General features: G+C 47.3%; 2 protein-coding genes across 3 annotated transcripts in view; both read right to left on the reverse strand.

The window, feature by feature from the left end:
* The window catches only part of CDC5L (cell division cycle 5 like), a 39,170-nt gene extending 34,579 nt beyond the window's left edge, over positions 1-4,591 (reverse strand). The window contains exons 1-2 of the mRNA XM_077317719.1: positions 4,351-4,591; positions 2,035-2,138 (exon numbers count right to left, since the gene is read on the reverse strand). Of these exons, the coding sequence (XP_077173834.1) occupies positions 2,035-2,138; positions 4,351-4,395 (149 nt within the window). The 5' untranslated portion in view covers positions 4,396-4,591. The remainder of the gene's footprint in view (positions 1-2,034; positions 2,139-4,350) is intronic.
* Positions 4,592-7,686: 3,095 nt separating this feature from the next.
* Positions 7,687-15,975, reverse strand: LOC143827794 (uncharacterized). Of its 2 annotated transcripts, none has more exons than XM_077317696.1 (3): positions 15,835-15,975; positions 14,319-14,930; positions 7,687-11,833 (listed from the first exon to the last, which is right to left on the reverse strand). In XM_077317696.1, the coding sequence occupies exons 1-3, from the start codon at positions 15,866-15,868 to the stop codon at positions 9,744-9,746; spliced, it is 2,736 nt and encodes a 911-aa protein (XP_077173811.1). In that variant the 5' UTR covers positions 15,869-15,975; the 3' UTR covers positions 7,687-9,743. The 2 variants fall into 2 exon arrangements, with proteins under 2 accessions (XP_077173811.1, XP_077173820.1); XM_077317705.1 differs by lacking the exon at positions 15,835-15,975 and having other exon boundaries at positions 14,319-14,622; positions 14,742-14,930.
* Positions 15,976-17,373: the final 1,398 nt, after the last annotated feature.

Genomic DNA, 17,373 nt, shown 5'->3' on the forward strand with positions numbered 1-17,373 from the left:
CACAGAACTCCTATCAACTAGCCTTATGTCATAGAATCATAGAGTTGGAAGGGGCCATACAGGCCATCTAGTCCAACCCCCTGCTCAACGCAGGATCAGCCCAAAGCATCCTAAAGCACCCAAGAAAAGTGTGTATCCAACTTTTGCTTGAAGACCGCCAGTGAGGGCGAGCTCACCACCTCCTTAGGCAGCCTATTCCACTACTGAACTATCATATCAACAACCTTCATGGCGCTCTGATGTAACATATAGAGAGAATGAAACTTACAGGGCTGGATCCTGCTTGGCAGCACAACTTACTCAACTTCCCTCTCCAGCTGTAGCCTGAAACAGCTCTCAAAATGCTGCTCTTTGGCAATCCCAGGGAGAATGAAGGGGGAATTTGGAGGGCTGCCATGGAAGGGGATGAAACTGGCAAAAACTGCAACCCATGCCTAGGGGAGGAGGCACACAGATACTTGATGGAATCCAAGTTTTGCAATCTAATATTTGCATTCCCAGGAGTTAGCATAACAGTGCAGCACTCCATTCTGATCTCATTGATTTTAATGAACCTAATCTGGACTAATTCTGCACAGGTTTGCATTGTGAGGTTTTAAGCCAGAGGTATCAAACTCATTTTTTATAAGGCCCAGATCAGAGATAAGCATCATTTTTCCAGGCCGGACCACGTATGCAAGGTACTGGAAATACAAACTTTATAAAGGACACAGGCAAACCCAATTAGCAATTATTTTACTCAAAACACAAACATGTTTTAAAAATTAACACTTTTATAATATTTCCTCAAAGTATCACTCTGATGCCAACCTTCCTAGTTCCACTGCCCATTAACTCATTATCATTGGGACAATATAAAGGGACAAAATGAATAGCTGCCTGGCAATAAAGGTAATGATCAGATGCTCGCAAGTTGGATAAGAGCCCTGGTTGTAGCCTCTGGGCTTCATTGTTGACACTAGTTGACACCCCTGCTCTAAATTAACTTTAAGTTCAGCAGTCAATGAGAGCCAGCTTGGTGTAATGGTTAGGAGTGCGGATTCTAATCTGGTGAGCCAGGTTCAACTCTGCACTCCCCCACATGCAGCCAGCTGGGTGACCTTGGGCTTGCCACGGCGCTGATAGAGCTGTTCTGACCGAGAAGTGATATCAGAGCTCCCTCAGCCTCACCCACCTCACAGGGTGTCTGTTGTGGGGAGAGGAAAGGGAAGGCAACTGTAAGCTGCTTTGAGCCTCCTTCAGGTAGAGAAAAGCGGCATGTAAGAACCAACTCTTCTTCTTCTCCTCCATAATACAGAAAGTGGGCAATCTGAAATCACCTGCAGTATGTACCACCACTGAACCTGCTGTGGGCTACTGTTTATCCAAGCAAGACGAGAACAGATAAACATATGGAGCAGAGGCCTGATCCAACATGACTTCACTTATGTTCTTACTGATGCAGAGTACAGACAGTGCCGCCTGACATGCAAATTCAGAGAATAACTGACAATAACATTATATCACTAAGGATTATTGGTAGATGGAAAGGAAGCCACTCTCAGCAGATCACCCTGTAGCAGGCAGCTGAAGAGTAGCTTGTTTATCTCTGGACCTGAGGTGTTCAATACAGAAGGTGGTTTTCACATACCCTGTGCTGGACAGAAGAGACTGGAGAAGCAGGAACTTAAAATATTTCACCACTAGGATTAGTTTTCCCACTAATTTCACCCACTGTTTCAGAGTACTGTATAGTTCAATATAATTGAAGACTCTTGCGAGTTGGATAAAAAGACTAAGAGAGACAATATAACATGTTTCTCAATACTGAATGTATGCAAGAATCTAATTTCTCATCTGGATTTCCCTCTACATTTTGCGTATTTCCTTATTGTACTCAGAATTTTTATTTCCTTACAACATGAAGGATTTCTGACTTCTATACATATATATATTCTTAATAATTTCACCAACTTTACTGGCTGGCTTATTCTGATGCTCCCACAGCTAATGCATCTAATTTTCCCCAGAGACTACATACGCTCTATTACATACCATCTGGCTTTGCACTGTTTTGCTGATTTTCTGTGCAACAGGGAAGCAATACGAGACCACTGGTTTTTGCCATATTTCATCACAGCCGCTTTAAGAATTTCATCCTTAAAAACCAAAAAGAAGTTTGGTTATGTATTGCAACATTTCTCCAAATTCTGGAGTATAACAGAATACAGGCCAATTCTGTTCGTCCTGAAAATTCAGTACATAAAGAAAAGATGTCGAATTAGCCTTTTCACAGCCATCTGGAAAAGTAATCACAGCCCACCAAGTTGTGTAACAAATTTCATCACATCTAGGCGAGCAGAGTTACACCTGGGAGCCCCTCCCCCCTCTTGCCAAGAGGACCTTTCTCTGGAATCCACTGCTAGCATCTTAAACCAATGGTGATTTTACAGACCTTCACACCTGATAATGTGTTTCCTCACAATCCAGCTCTGGATCTCAAGCAGCTTAATATTTCACAAGTACACAATGTATCATTAATCAAGTCAGTTACCTTGAGTCTGGTGAAGGAAAGGAAAATGACACTCTGGTCTTGGGCAGAGGACTATATTTTCTCCCTCCCAAGATCATTGAGGCAAGCGGAGAGCAGCCACTTCGCAGAAATAGCTCAATTCCTGCTGACACTTGCCCCCAAGGATGGAGAACAAAGGGCATAGGAAATTTTGCCCCTAACCTACTAGAGAAATTAGGGCCAAGTGGTAGTTCCACTGCTTTCATCAAAGCAAACCCAGGCAGGAAAAGACCATCTGAGTCTGAAGATATATACATTTTGTCAAACTGACCCTCTTCCTTTTCCCTTCCACCGGTGTATTCTGAGAGACAGTAAATAGTTAATGCTATAACTCATTCTAAGAACCTTGAGTGACAGGGCATTCAAATGGAATTTGTCAGTTAACAGTTAAGGGCTAAGGTTAGCAGTTAGAGAGCAAAGCAGACTGGATCAAGAAGGGTCCTGAATTATGGAAGTAGGATGCATAGCTCATCTGTATCCAGACAGAAGCAAATGATCCTATCAAGTTTGAGGGAACTGGCTCCTAGAAGACTGTGGTAATCCCTAGCTGGAAGGAATCTGGAATTTGTGTAAATGTTCCTGCCTTCATCAACTTTAGTGTCTGTGAGATCAAAAAGCTTACGCTATGAAGAGAAAAATTCCAAATAAATAAGTACTGGTGGTAGAAAGGGCCCTCAAATCACACCTGACTTATGGCAATCCCTTGAGGGGTTCAAGGCAAGAGATTGGGGGGGGGGGCTTGGCATTGCCTTCCTCTGAACAGCAGCCCTGGACTTCCTTAGCAGTCTCCCATCCAACTGCTAATCAGGGTTGACCCTGCTTAGTTTCCAAGTTCTGACAAGATTCAGATAATCTGAGAAATATGTGAGAAAAGTGCCATCAAGCTGCAACTAACTATTCTGCCAGGCATATGGCTGAGGCCAGGATGCAGGCACACTGCACACCCCCTGCCCCCAGGGCACCTCCATGCCACCCAGATATATCGAGATAATATTATTTATATTATGTATTATTAAAGTTTTCACATTCTTATTTTAACACTAATGTAGGGATATATTTTATTATTTTATTTCTTTGACCCAGGGCAATAGACAGCATGTACACAATAATACAATTTAATGACATTAAAACCATTCTAAAAGTATTCTAAAATTTCACCGAAGTATAAAAGCCAGAACTCCGGGAGGGGAGTTCTGTGATACAGGAGGGAGGCCAATCTGATGCTAATATAGGTGTTAACTATTTTATGTTAACTATATATGTTGTACGCTGCCCCGAACCTGGACGCAGAGATGGGTGGTTATTAATAAATGTAATAAATAATAATATGATGGAGACCATGTTGGGGTTAGAAGGCAAGAGATGTTCACAGGTGGCCTGACATTTGCCTGCCTCGGCATTGTAACCCTGGACTTCCTTGGTGATCTCCCATTCAAGTCTTAACGAGGGTCGACCCTACTCGCTTTCAAGACTGGGCTAGCCTGGGTCATTCAGCTCAGAGCAAATAAATAGTCGCCATTAGAAACTGTCCCCAGGTTGGCCCCCCAACTCATAGGGAGATCCAGGATCAAGCCCTTCCATGAGTAACATATCCAAATAGCATTTCTAGCCCTAAGACCCTCATGCAACAACCGAAGGTACTCCCGCGCAGGCGCAATAGAAAGCAACTGTCTTTTTTTCCCCTCCCCGCGCATGCGTATTCGCATTCCCTCACTGAGGTCGCAGAGAGGCCTCCGGGGGGAAAAGAGAAAGACACGCGGGAAGGACCGGAGAGTGAGAGAGAGCGAAGCGCTACTCACTTCTGTGTTGCGCCACACGCCTCCTTTAATCATAATCCGCGGCATCTTGGCGGCAAAGAAGGTGGGCGAGCGGCACAAGGGGAATAACGGTCAAGGCCCGTCGCCCCGAATTCCTCGCCACAGAAAAGCGGTTAGGCCACTGCGCATGTGCGCTCGGAAGGCGGGCGCTCTCCAGAGCGGACAAGGCGATTGAGGATTGGAGGAGAGAAACGCCCGTTGCTCCCTTTTCGTCGCTCCTCCCCACCAACGTTCCGTGCCGACGCATGCGTATTAGGCGAGAAAGGCTCATTCTGTGCAAAATAGCGTTGAGGAAGATTGGGGGGGGAGGGAGCTGTCACAGCGCCCCCTACCGGGCGCCAGGATGAATTTGCGGAAGGGGCGGCTTGATGCGGGAATATATTTTGCTAAAAGTAGGTTTTCTTTTGCTGTCTCTCTTTAGCACGGCTGTCCATCTCGGGACGTGACTGTTGCGGACATGCTTGCTGGGATGGGAAGAGTCCTCCGCCTGCAGGTTGGAGAAGCAGAAACTAAAGCAAGGGCAGGGTTTTTAATATATATATTTCTTGTTCATCGTTGTGGTGTCCGATTGGCTGTTATTTAATCAGGAGGAGCTCAAGTTTAGGAAGGCGACCTGGTTCTCCCTCCCCTCCCAATGAATCACGTGATGTGCATGCTCCGACTTCAGCATCAAGAAGGATGCCAGGCCCCGGGTGCGACCCGGGGATCCCCAGGAATTGTAGCTCATCTCCAGGTGACAGAGACCAGTTTTCCAGGAGAAAACGACTGGTTTGGAAGGTGGGCGCCATTATGCTTCACTGAGGTCCCTCTCCGCCCCAAATCCCACCCACCCAAAGTCTCCAGGTATTTCCCATCCCAGAACCAACAATCCGAAGAATTATATTCAGGTGTTGATGTGAAACAACAGATCCAAGTTTGAGTTCAGTGACAAAGTTTAATATGGAGTAGAAGTTTTTGTGGGCATGCCCACTTCAGATACAGTGAAGGAATACTCAAATTCAGGGAAGCTGATAAAGGTAAAGGTATCCCCAGTGCAAGCACCGGGTCACATCTGACCCTTGGGGTGACGCCCTCTAGCGTTTTCATGGCAGACTCAATACGGGGTGGTTTGCCAGTGCCTTCCCCAGTCATTACCGTTTATTTCCCCAGTCACTACCGTTTAGATTAGCAGCAAGCTGGGCACTCATTTTACCAACCTCGGAAGGATGGAAGGCTGAGTCAACCTTAAGCCGGCTGCTGGGATTGAACTCCCACCCTCAGACTGCATGTCTGCTGCTTTAACACTCTGCACCACAAGAGGCTCTTAGTGAAGCTGATGGGCAGAAGCAAATTCAGGCCGGACAAAAGGAAATACTTCTTTACACAGAACAAAGTTTGAGTCCAGTGGTACCCTGAAAACCAACAAAGTTCAATTCTGGGTAGAAACTTTCATGAGGACGCACACACAAGGGAATAACCAGAATTAAACTCTGTAGGTCTTCCAGGTGCCACTGAATTCAGACTTTGTTCTGGATGTATAAAACAAGTCTGGATGTAGAGTCTGGTTTGGGTAGGACTGCCTACTTCCAGGTGGGAGCTAGAGATTTTCCAAGATCACAGCTGTTGTCTCAAGCTACAGAGATTAAGGTTGCCAGGCTTGGGTTTATTTTATTTCTTACATTTATATACACCACCCTCCCTTGCGGCTCAGGGCAGTTTACAGAGAATGCGAAACCATTAACAGAGTTGGAAAACTGGGTGGGCAAGTGCCTTTTTTTGCTGTCTAGTCACAGCAGCCAAGTTATGGTGACCTTGTGGGATTTTCAGTGCAAAAGACATTGCTTCCCTCTGCACAGCACACCTGGATTTATTTGGTGGTCTCCCATCTAAACTGTATCTGGCCAAGTGTGTATGCGAATGAAAGTTTGTACCTTGAATAAAACTTTATTGGTCTTAAAGGTGCCGCTGAACTCAGACTTTGTTCTGCTGCTTCAGACCAACCACAGCAATCCACCTGAATGACCATTGATTACTCAATGAGAAGGGTCCTTCTCCCACAAAGTCAGGAGGACATCCTGGTGGGTGCTTCCCACCACTCTTCGAGGGAGGTAGGTCCAAATTATGCACTTCCTGTCTCCCTTGGGAAACAGCCTCCTTGTTCAGCCTGCCATCTGCAAGAGTTTCTGCTAACAAAACACCACTATCAGCAGGAACCACAGACTAATGTAAGGCATTATAGGCAAGTGGGGCCACAAATGCGCACGTGCTGCAGTTTTGCGCATGCACACATGTGCATAGCTGTCACGCATGCACATTTGTGCCCATGCCGGGAGTGCAAACATGAATGCACAGCAGGGCCACGCATGCACACATGCACAAAACTGCAGCGCGTGCACATTTGCGGCCGGTGGGCGCAGGGCCCCGTGTCGCCCTCCCCCCACCCCTTGGTAGCAGTCCGCAACTCAAAAAATGTTGTGGACCGCTGCCCTGGAGGACCCTTGAGGAGGGGAAATCACAAACTATTGTCCTTCTGTAGACACACTGAAGACATGCAAGAATTTTAATTGCCTAACATAAGGGTAGCCTTTCTCCTATCAAGCTGACATCTGGGAGGGATGATCCCTTGAATGAGCAGAATATCCCCCTTCCCCCCAAATAAAAAAGTTACAAGTGGGAAAGTATTTCCTAATTAAAACACCTATAGCAGGCTTTCTCAACCAAGCCCTGAAAAGATTTCCTGAATGGGTGGGAATTAATTTTTGAAATATTTCTAAAATTCATTAAACATTTATTAGGTGACTAGAAATTTAGCCCGCTACATCTACGATGTGGCAGCCCTGCTCCTTTCCTAGCGGCAAACCATCTGCACGGCCAGTCCAGGGTGGGCCAAGTGGCTAATGGGGAGGCACGCTGTGTGCACCTCCCAATTGGCCACTTGGCCCCCGAGTGGCACTCCTGATTGGCCCCTCCGAGTTTTTATCACGGACAGGCCCCCGCCCCTTTCTCCTCCCACTTAGCCCTTAGGGCTTTATTACCGCTCCGCAGGAACGGTTACAGATATGACCATATATGTTGACCAGTCCCCCCCCCCCCCATCACCATTGATGGGCCTGGAGGGGGTGAGGATGCGAGGGGCCCCAGGTGGACATGCTTTCCAAACATATTCTGCACAATTGCCCCTCTTCTGGGGTTTCTCAAAGCCTGAAGAATGTTTCAGGGGCTTCTCAATGGTAAACGTTGAAAAAGGTACCCCAGAGTAATAATTATCCTTGAACCTAATAGTAACAGAATCTAAATCACATTATGTAAAACAAAAAGCACGACAGCAACGACAACAAATGGTATGCTTCTTTACATTTTAATTTTAGCACAGTGCAAGTGTCTAACAGCTCTGCTGTTTTCAATGAACTGCAAAATGTAGATGGACCATTTGTCTTAACACTAAGATGACATTTAATGAACTTGTGTAAAGCTTTCTAGAAAATGGGCTAATCAGGTTACCGGACCCAACATTGCCCCCAGAGGCAGTTGTCTGAAGTACAAAGCACAAGTTTATTATACATTAACAGTCCCACTGATCAATCCTGAAGGACTCAGACCTCGGATGTGAAGTATAACTTGTGCAAACTCAAGTGTCAAATACTGTCCCCAACAATCCCCTTTCTTAAAATTCAGCAGCAAGCTTTTTAGTTGTGACACCTTATGTGAGTGGTCAGCACTCTACCATGCTGACTTAAGTCACTGATTTTAGTAGTCATTTCATGCAATCAGCAAAAAAGGAACTTAAAATGAAAAATTAAATTAAAAAAAAAAGATATCAATCTTGATGGGGGAAAAAAATCTAAGACATATAACCACCTTCTTCTTTACCTCCAAATCCTATTGGATGCAGAATTCCAGTAGCCCAAGGGCTAATTTCAAACTGACCACCTTGCATATTCTTTGGGAGCACCTTGCATATTCTTTGTTTCTACAGAACAGCAGCCACCTGCTGCCACGTTTTTGGAAGGCAGGCTGTCTATTAATCCTAAAACAATATGAAAGCAGGAAGTTGTTCAGTAGACTTGAAAGGTGCGGCTGATCCAACTTTCCTTGATTTATACCACCATCGGATCGAATTCTGACCCTGCCCACTTTGAGGACTGAAAAACCCTGAGAATGGAGCCACGCGCACATGAGATATTTCCTTGCAAACCTGGGAGAACTCTGCAGAAGACTAGAAATAATAACAATAATTGGGATTTTTTTTTTCTTTCTGCTATGCCAGGAAAACACAAACACAATCTTAAAGGCTGCCTGGGCATCACACTTATAATACTGAAGGCAGCCATAGCCACCACTGGGAGAAGAGGAAGGAAATGGCAGCGGGGGGCTAACGGGAGACAGTGATGGGAGGCAGCCCACTGACCAAGCCTGCCAGAAAGGGAAAGAGGCAGCTGCAAAACAAGCATGAGAAGGAAAGAAGCAGCATCAGGCAAGCAAATGAGGGAAAGATCCCATGGCCGAAACAGCAGGGGGATGAGCAAGGGGGAACTAGAGGTGGTGACGGATGCTGGGGAAGAGAGGTAACAGGGATGAAAGGTGTAAGAGGAGATGGAGGGAGTGTGGGGGAAACAGCGGCAGGAGGGGAAAATAAACACAAAGAAGCACGGACATGCAGGGGTAGGAGGGATCACTCCCTCCCCCAGTGCAGTGGTCTGCAACCTTCTGGCTGCTGCGGACCGCTGCTCCAGAGTGGCGGGAGAGGGCGGCCCGGGGCCCCGCGCACGCGTGGCAGCCCCAGCGCAAACGCACATGCGCGGACTGCTGCGCATGCGTGTTTGCGCCCAGCAGGGGCGCAAACGCGCGTGTGAGGCAGTCCGCGTTTGCGCTGCCGTTATGCCGGCGGCCGCGGCTCCCTCTCCCGGCCCCTCCGGGCTGCAAGCAAATCGGCCGATTAGCTTGCGGCTCGGCAAGCTTCTCTTCCCTCCCCTCCCGAAGTAAGAAGCTTGCTGGGCCATGAGCTAATCGGCCGCTTCGGCGGCCGATTTGCTCGCAGCCTGGCGAGCTTCTCGCTTCGGGGGGGCGGGAAGAGGGAGCTGCGGCCCAGCGCCAAGGCCTTTGCGGCCCGGCACCAGGCCGCGGCCCGCGGGTTGGGGACCACTGCCCCAGTGAATTTCTCAGGGGTCCCCCTCTTGAATCTTATAGGTCCTAAAAGTGTGAAAGATCCTAGCTTTCAAGCAAAGCAAAACACTGGACATTAAGAGGTACATATGCAGAAAAGGCAGGCTGAATCATAGGTTTTCTTGACCTGAGTGATTCACCCTCTTACTGTTCTAGTCTGATTCTCTACGCTTTTTCTCATGCGCTTTAAAGATGTGCACCATGAAGAACTTGAGCTTGCACTTCTTGTGTTTTTAAATCTTTGTAGTAGTAGAATGCTCCTGGTCAGTAGAGTGCTGCGGCTTCTTCTGCTCCTTCTTCTTCTTCTTCTTCTTCTTCTTGTGAGTCTGGGCATGCTTCTGCAGAGCCCGCTCATCTAGGGTAGAAAATTCACACTTGCCACACTGCAACTTTAAATGGGTGAGCAAGTGTTTCTTCAACTGGCTAGATGTACGGAAAGCGCGACTGCAATGAGGACACTCGTAGGGTCTCTCGCCCGTGTGTATCCGGAAGTGAACCTTCAAGTTTTCCTTTTTGAGAGTTGAGTAGCTGCACTTTTCACACCTATACATTTTGATGGGGGGAGGAGGCTCCTTCTCACTTTGACTGCCGTGCGGAAGATGTGCTCCTCCATGCGAAGCCATGTGTCGCTTAAAGGACAGCCAGGTGCTGGCTGAACAGTCACAGTTGCTGCACTTAAACTTCTGCTCCACATGCACCAATGCGTGGCGCCTCAGATGACTAGAGGTTCGGAACTTCTTCTGGCACACGGAGCAAGTGTAGGGCTTTTCACCTGTGTGAATTCTTCTGTGAATCTTTAGGTTGTCTAAGGAGTAGGTAGAATAAGCGCAGTGCTCACAGTTGTGAAAACATGCCCTGCTCTGTGACAGAATGCTTCTGTTTGTTTCCCCCCTATTTATTTCTTCCCCAGAGATCTCACATCTCAACGTGGAGGGGCAAGATCTTTTGCCTGCTGGACCCTTGACTTCACAGGTCTCCTCATGTAGCTTAAGGTCTTTTGCAGTGCAGCCGACGAAACGGCACCCACTGCATTTGTGGCGGTTCTCTGTGTGCAGCAAGCTGTGTCGCTTTAAGTGGCTGGCGTTTCGGAATGACTTGTCACACTCCTGGCATTTGAATGGCTTTTCGCCAGTGTGGACAGTCAAATGTACACGCAGGTTACCGAACAAGGAAGTCATGTAAGAGCACTGAAGGCATTTGAATCGCTTAAGGGCTGGTCTGCCGGCAGACTGCACTTTAGGAGACTTCTTATCCCCTCCAGCTTGTTGGTCATTGCAGGTTCCGTTCTCACCTGGTTGAACTTGCACGTGAGCTGCCTGGTGGTACACCAAGTGCTCTTCTTTCTGAAATGCCAAGCTGCACCGATCACAGGTATACATGTGTCGAAAACTCTCCGATTTCTTCCCCGCCAAGCTGTTTCGGCTGTTCATTTTCTTTTTCCATGAGCTGTCTTCCTGTTCACACGCTGTTCCTTGGGTCTTGCTTTCTGGGACATTAACTGAAGGTTCATCATGACCATTTTTTTCCACGTGGCATTTCTTATGAGACTGGAGAAGTGCCTGTGTATAAAACACCATGTTGCACTCATCACACGCATAGGTTTTCAGAGGACATGCATCTTTTTCCTGAGCAACATGCAAACTGCTGCTGTTTTGCTCCCTGTAGTGCGTTCCTGTGTGTCTGTTCAAGCCACTCGCATTTCTGAATCGCAGCTGGCAGATAGCACACAAATAAGGCTTGGCATCTGTATGGAGGTAGCTGTGCATGACCATGCTGTTAGAATGAAAAGAAAGAAATGCACAGAAGTTACACTGGTACAGCTCATGGCCAGCATGCCAGTACAAATGATTCAGAAAGCATGAATGGTCATTGGGGGCATAGTCACACTGAGGACAGTGATATGGGGGTCCACTGTTATGTTCTTTCATGTGCAGCAAAAAATCTTTTGGATTGGAGGAAACAAAGGAACATATTTTACAGCAGAAGCTTTCTGAAGGCTCAGGGACCTTTGTTCTGCTGAAGAATTTCTCATACTTGTTTTCTTGCACGTCATGCCTTCCCTGAGAGTCAGTCGTTTCAAGTGAAACAAGGTTCCCAGGAACATCTGGCTCAGGATTAGTGCAATCATCCTTCCTTAAATTTTCAGTGTCTTCTGAAATATTTCCAGGAAGGCAATTGCCATTGACCAACAGTGAGGCACTTTGTTCACTCTGACCAGTAACATCTTCCGACTTGGTATTCTGGCAAGTTTCCTCCCCGAGTTCATTGTTCTTTCTAGGGCTCTTGTCAATTTTGTCGCAGACAGTATCCAGAGGGCCAGTACCTAGAGAGGGATAAAGAAAGAGAATATATATTTATATAGTCCACATAATAGCTTTTTAGAATCTGTTTCTCCTCCCCACCCAACTCTCACTCTTTAACCAGGCAGAATACCATAGGGATCTTTTTTACGGAGCCCTCAAAGCTTATTTTAATGTTGGATTTCTCTATGTACCCATTGGATAAATTTTGTTTTGTCAACTTTCTACTATGCCTCTCCAAATATTCAAAGAAGCAGAGACAACCCGTCAGCTGAAGTTGAGTAGACAAGAAAAGGCAGTTTTCAAGCTGGCAATGGCAAAAACTGTATTCAAACAATATAAACTATTATAAGCAGAACGAGTTCCTAGGGACAGCAGCCTCATTTTTGTTTTTGTTTTTACTTTGTCAGTGAACTTATCAATATAGTGTAGTATTTCTTTAAATTGGGTTTTACAAGGGTACTAACCGAGTTACCTTGCTGGACCTTTGATATTAGTAGACCCATGATATTATTATTATTATTTAATTTTTAGACCGCCCTTCTCCAAATAGGTCTCAGGGCGCTTTACAACATAAACAGTTAAAACACAATAAAATCCCCATAAAAACCCAAATTAACATCAACAACAAGTCACATATAACATATAAGTAGCGGTGGTCACAATTCTGATCGTATTTACCCGACTTCCCCCCCAAGTTCAGCCTGGTGGAGAGAATAATATTCAGAAGAGAGTGGCACCAATGCAATAGATCTAACAATGATCTCGATGTTAGAGATCTCAATATTGGAGGGGATCCTCTGATGGATTAGTGGGAGAGCTGCCCTGGCCTCAACCATATGCCTGGCGGAAGAGCTCCGTCTTGCAGGCCCTGCGGAAAGCTGGTAGATGCCGCAGGGCCCTTAGCTCTTCTTGGGAGCACATTCCAGCAGGTTGGGGCCAGGACTGAAAAGGCCCTGGCCCGGGTCGAGGCCAGGTGAACATCCCGTGGGCCCGGGACAACCAGTAAATTCATACTGGTAGAGCGGAGTGCCCTGCGGGGGGCATAAGCAACCAAGCAGTCCCGCAGGTAGACGGGACCCAGGTCGCGTATAGCCTTAAAGGTCAATACCAATACCTTGAATCTGATTCAGAAACAGACTGGTAACCAGTGCAGATGACGAAGCACCGGCTGAATGTGGGCCCATCCCAAACCCTCCCTCAGAACCCACCCTCGACGAACTACAGCTATACTGGTCCTACCCACTAGCTATCCAGGGTTTTATACCGAGGATCCAGCTGAATACCCAGCTGCTCTCCTCTGGCCGTCCACCCCTACCTAACACTCTGGAAAAATAAAATCCAATCTCCCAACTGAATAGAACTTAGTCAGAGCAGTTCTGTCAACATCCAGGAGGTGGCGCAGGGGGATAGCTCGAGACAATCTCGAGACTTAAAATATAGGGTTGCATGTTGAAGACTAACTTTTGTTAGAGAACACACATCTTACCCAAGTTGCCAGACATGAGACACTTGAGGGTGTTCTAGTGGAGATCAGCCCTGCCTGCTCCTTATGCCAGATCCTGAAGATGAAACTCAAATACTTTGGCCACCTCATGAGAAGGAAGGACTCCCTGGAGAAGAGCCTAATGCTGGGAGTGATTGAGGGCAAAAGAAGAAGGGGACGACAGAGAATGAGGTGGCTGGTTGGAGTCACTGAAGCAGTAGGTGCAAACTTAAATGGACTCCGGGGAATGGTAGAGGACAGGAAGGCCTGGAGGATCATTGTTCATGGGGTCACGATGGGGGTACGATTGTCCATGGGGACACAACTTCGTACCTAACAACAACAACAAAAATACATAAGGGAAAAGAGATTTTGAGGAACTCTGGAAGAGAGCCTGGGAAGAATTGAAACATGCTGGAATTATGCCTGTAAAGTATGCTGCCATTCTTTCCCCCCTGGAACTCAGTTTCATACTCAACCAAAAATCTCTCTTCTCCTAGCTGCCCAGGCCTATGTAGCACACTAGTTCAGGGAACTGAGGCTTTGGTGTGTGCTACAGGCCACACAAGGCTGATCTTCAACAACCAGATTGCTTTTCAGCCTTCTGCCATGTGAATGGTTGAGAGCACTAATGCTGTTTGCCAAACATGTACGCAAAGTGTCATCAATGCAGATGACTTGCGGCAACCACATAGGGTATTCAAGGCAAAAGACATTCATAGGTGGTGTGCCACTGCCTGCCTTTATGTAGTAACCTTGGACTTCCTTGGTCATCTCCTATCCAAGTACTAATCAGGGCTGACCCTGATTAGCTTCCAAGGTCTGACCTACCCTAGTATACCAGATGTAAATCCTGCACTGCTGTGGACTGTAGCTCAATGTTTGCACATTGTTCATTGGCTGCTTAAGTTCTGCAGAAAGCATCACTGGCCATTTGGATAAGCCTCCTCTGTGCTCCAACCATGACATATGTAGAATTCTCAGCAACGTATCAATTTTATTCACATCTGGAAAAGAGTTACCTTCGTAATTAACGTTTCTGCCCAGGCCCTCAGAAGGAAGCTCTGGCAGGATCTCCTGAACAAGTTTGTTCGCAAGAGGATTAGTCTCCTGTGAAATTGTTGTTGCCGTCTTTATGAAATTGTCTCTCACAATACTCTCTCCTTTATTCTTGGTATTTGGAGAGGCCAGCATCCTTTGATCACTGCTGTCATCACCCCCGAGGGAGCTGATTTCCCCATCTTCTTTCTCTCTTCTGTTTTGCCTCCTGGGGTCCAAAAAACCCAAGATCCTGTTCGGTTCAGGCTCTGATTCATCCACTGCATTCTGAAATGAAACCACATTCGAGTCTTCACATGTATCAGGTCTTTCTTCATCACCTCCTTCATTCTCCACAACTTTAACCGGCACAATTTGTTTCTCTGTATGCTTCACACATAGGGTACCTTCATTCAAATTATCTTCGTTGACACCTCCTGCTCCTCTGCCCTCTTTCACACTCGCAGCTTTTCCAGAAGTAAGACAAAATGAATTTTCCTCCAAAGCTATTTGTCCTTCAATTTCACTTCCCAAAAAATCATCATCACTCATCTCGAAGACAATAATGGGTAGCAGAATCTCACACATTCCAGGTTCTGCAGAAGATACAAAAGTAATCAGCAGGGTTTTTTCCCTAAGACATTAAAAACATACAACGGGGGATGCATGATCTGATATTTCGTATCACATTTAACAAACCTCCATACCTTAGAAGTATGGCCTTACCAACTATTTCTGAACACAGGCCCAAGGCCATTCCTGGAACCATACTATGGACAAGGCTGAGGGCCAACAGGTTCGCTTTAGGGAATTCCTGGAGATTTGGGGGGAGGGGGTGGTGGAGCCTGGGTTATAATGCAGGCCTCTCACGACCTCAAATGTACATGTTCTTACCATGATGTCATGTGCCATGCCAATTTCTCGTTTCCTCCTGGATGGAGGTCACCCATACAAGATCTTCAACTTTTGACCCCCCCCTTCCTCTCGTGTTCTTTGATCCTTCAATGTCCTGCAGTTTTGTTTGAAGCCCTGCTCTAGCCAATGCTATGCTAATGTAATCTCTAGCCTTGGAGGCTGTTAAACATCCCAGCTCCCAGGGACGGTGCAGCTGGGGTGGAATCTGGGAACCGCTGTAGACGGCCAGTCTCCTAGTCTCCCCTTGTGAGAACCAATTTCCCCGCGTTCAGCTCGGAGGGTGTGTCAGGAACCAAGCAGTTGAGACCCAGCAAACTCACTCTCGGGCTTCAGGGTGAAGCTTTAAGGAAAAGTTTTTCAGGGGTAGTCAAACTGCGACCCTCCAGATGTCCACGGACTACAATTCCCATGAGCACCTGCCAGCGAATGCTGGCAGGGGCTCATGGGAATTGTAGTCCGTGGACATCTGGAGAGCCGAGGTCCCCACAATTATGGAGCCCGGGTGGCTGAGGCCTCGTTTGAATGAACCTTTCCCGGGGACGACCCTGCTCCAGGCTGCGCCCCGTCCCCCTCTTCAGCACTCACCTGGGGGGCTCAGCGGCACCTCCTTCTCCGCCATCGCCGCGGCCACCCCGCCCGGGGACCGCACTACTGCGCCTGCGCAATCCCAACTCGCCTCAGTGGGGAAGGGGGCCGGCGAGTAGAAAAGCTGAAGGGGTGGCCATAGAGAGAGAGAGGGCTTGAGCGACCTCCAGCGCCGGCTTCCGGTTGTGTCTGAGGGGATTCCGGCTCTTTCCCCGCCCCTCCCGAGTTATTGGGCGAAGGGCTCGAGGCGCGGCGGCTTGAGCTCTTCGAGGGGCTTGCTTCCAGCGTTTCTGTTGGGGCGGTGGGAGGTCAGTGGGACCAGAAGACTATGGAGCTCCTTCTTCCAAGCAGCAGCCTGTTTCTCCAGGGGAACTGATCTTTTTACTCTGGGAAAGAGCTGCAATTCCAGGGGATCCCCAGGTCCCACCGGGAGGCTGGCATCCCTAGTCCACCCTCCCAAGCAGCAGCCTGTTTCTCCAGGGGAACTGATCTTTTTACTCTGGGAAAGAGCTGCAATTCCAGGGGATCTCCAGGACCCACCGGGAGGCTGGCATCCCTAGTCCACCCTCCCAAGCAGCAACCTGTTTCTCCAGGGGAACTGATCTTTTTACTCTGGGAAAGAGCTGCAATTTCAGGGGATCTCCAGGCCCCACCGGGAGGCTGGCATCCCTAGTCCACCCTCCCAAGCAGCAACCTGTTTCTCCAGGCAAACTGACCTCTTTAGTCTGGAGAAGAGCTGCAATTCCAAGGAATCACCAGGTTTAACCTGGAGGATGGCATCACTAAGTCCAGCCTCCCAAGCAGCCCTTTTCTCCAGGCAAACTGATCTCTTTCGTCTGGAAATGACATGTAATTCCAGGGAATCCCCAGGTCTAACCTGGAGGATGGCGTCCCTAAGTCCACCCTCCAAAGCAGCCTTTGTCTCCAGGGTAACTGACCTCTTTAAGTCCCACCCAGGTCAGGTTACAACAAATATAAATTTAAAATACTTATTATATAATGTGGACACGTAAAATTTAAAATGTGGTTACAAATACATTAATTAAATATACATAGTACACATAGGGGTTACTCTAGTTGGAGGGGAGGGAATAGGGTATATATATATATATATATATACACACACACACACACACACACACATTTTACATAATTAACTCACCTGGGGAGAAGTCAGGAGGATAGATTGGTATCTGGCTGGTCTGTGGTGACCTTGTTAAATCCACCCAAAATGGAAAAGAAATGGAAGGGAAGAGCTGAATCTGTTGCACCCCCCCCTTATTAGCTCCTCCCATTTTCCCCCTCTCAGAATTATTCTCAGAGCCCCACTGGCAGAAAATGGATGTAGGAAGACTGTTGCATGCAGAGATTAAAATATTCAGGCAGGAGAAGACTGTCCAATGTTCCTTCTTCCCTATATCCCCTCCTTTGGTGGCAGAAAGCTCTGTTAAGTTGCAGATTTATGGTGACCATGTAGGGTTTTCACAGCAAGAGATACACAGAGGTGGTTTGTCATTGCCTACCTCTGTGTAAAAACCC

This window comes from Paroedura picta, chromosome 1 (assembly GCF_049243985.1).
Source record: "Paroedura picta isolate Pp20150507F chromosome 1, Ppicta_v3.0, whole genome shotgun sequence".
In the NCBI taxonomy this organism is placed as follows: domain Eukaryota; kingdom Metazoa; phylum Chordata; class Lepidosauria; order Squamata; family Gekkonidae; genus Paroedura; species Paroedura picta.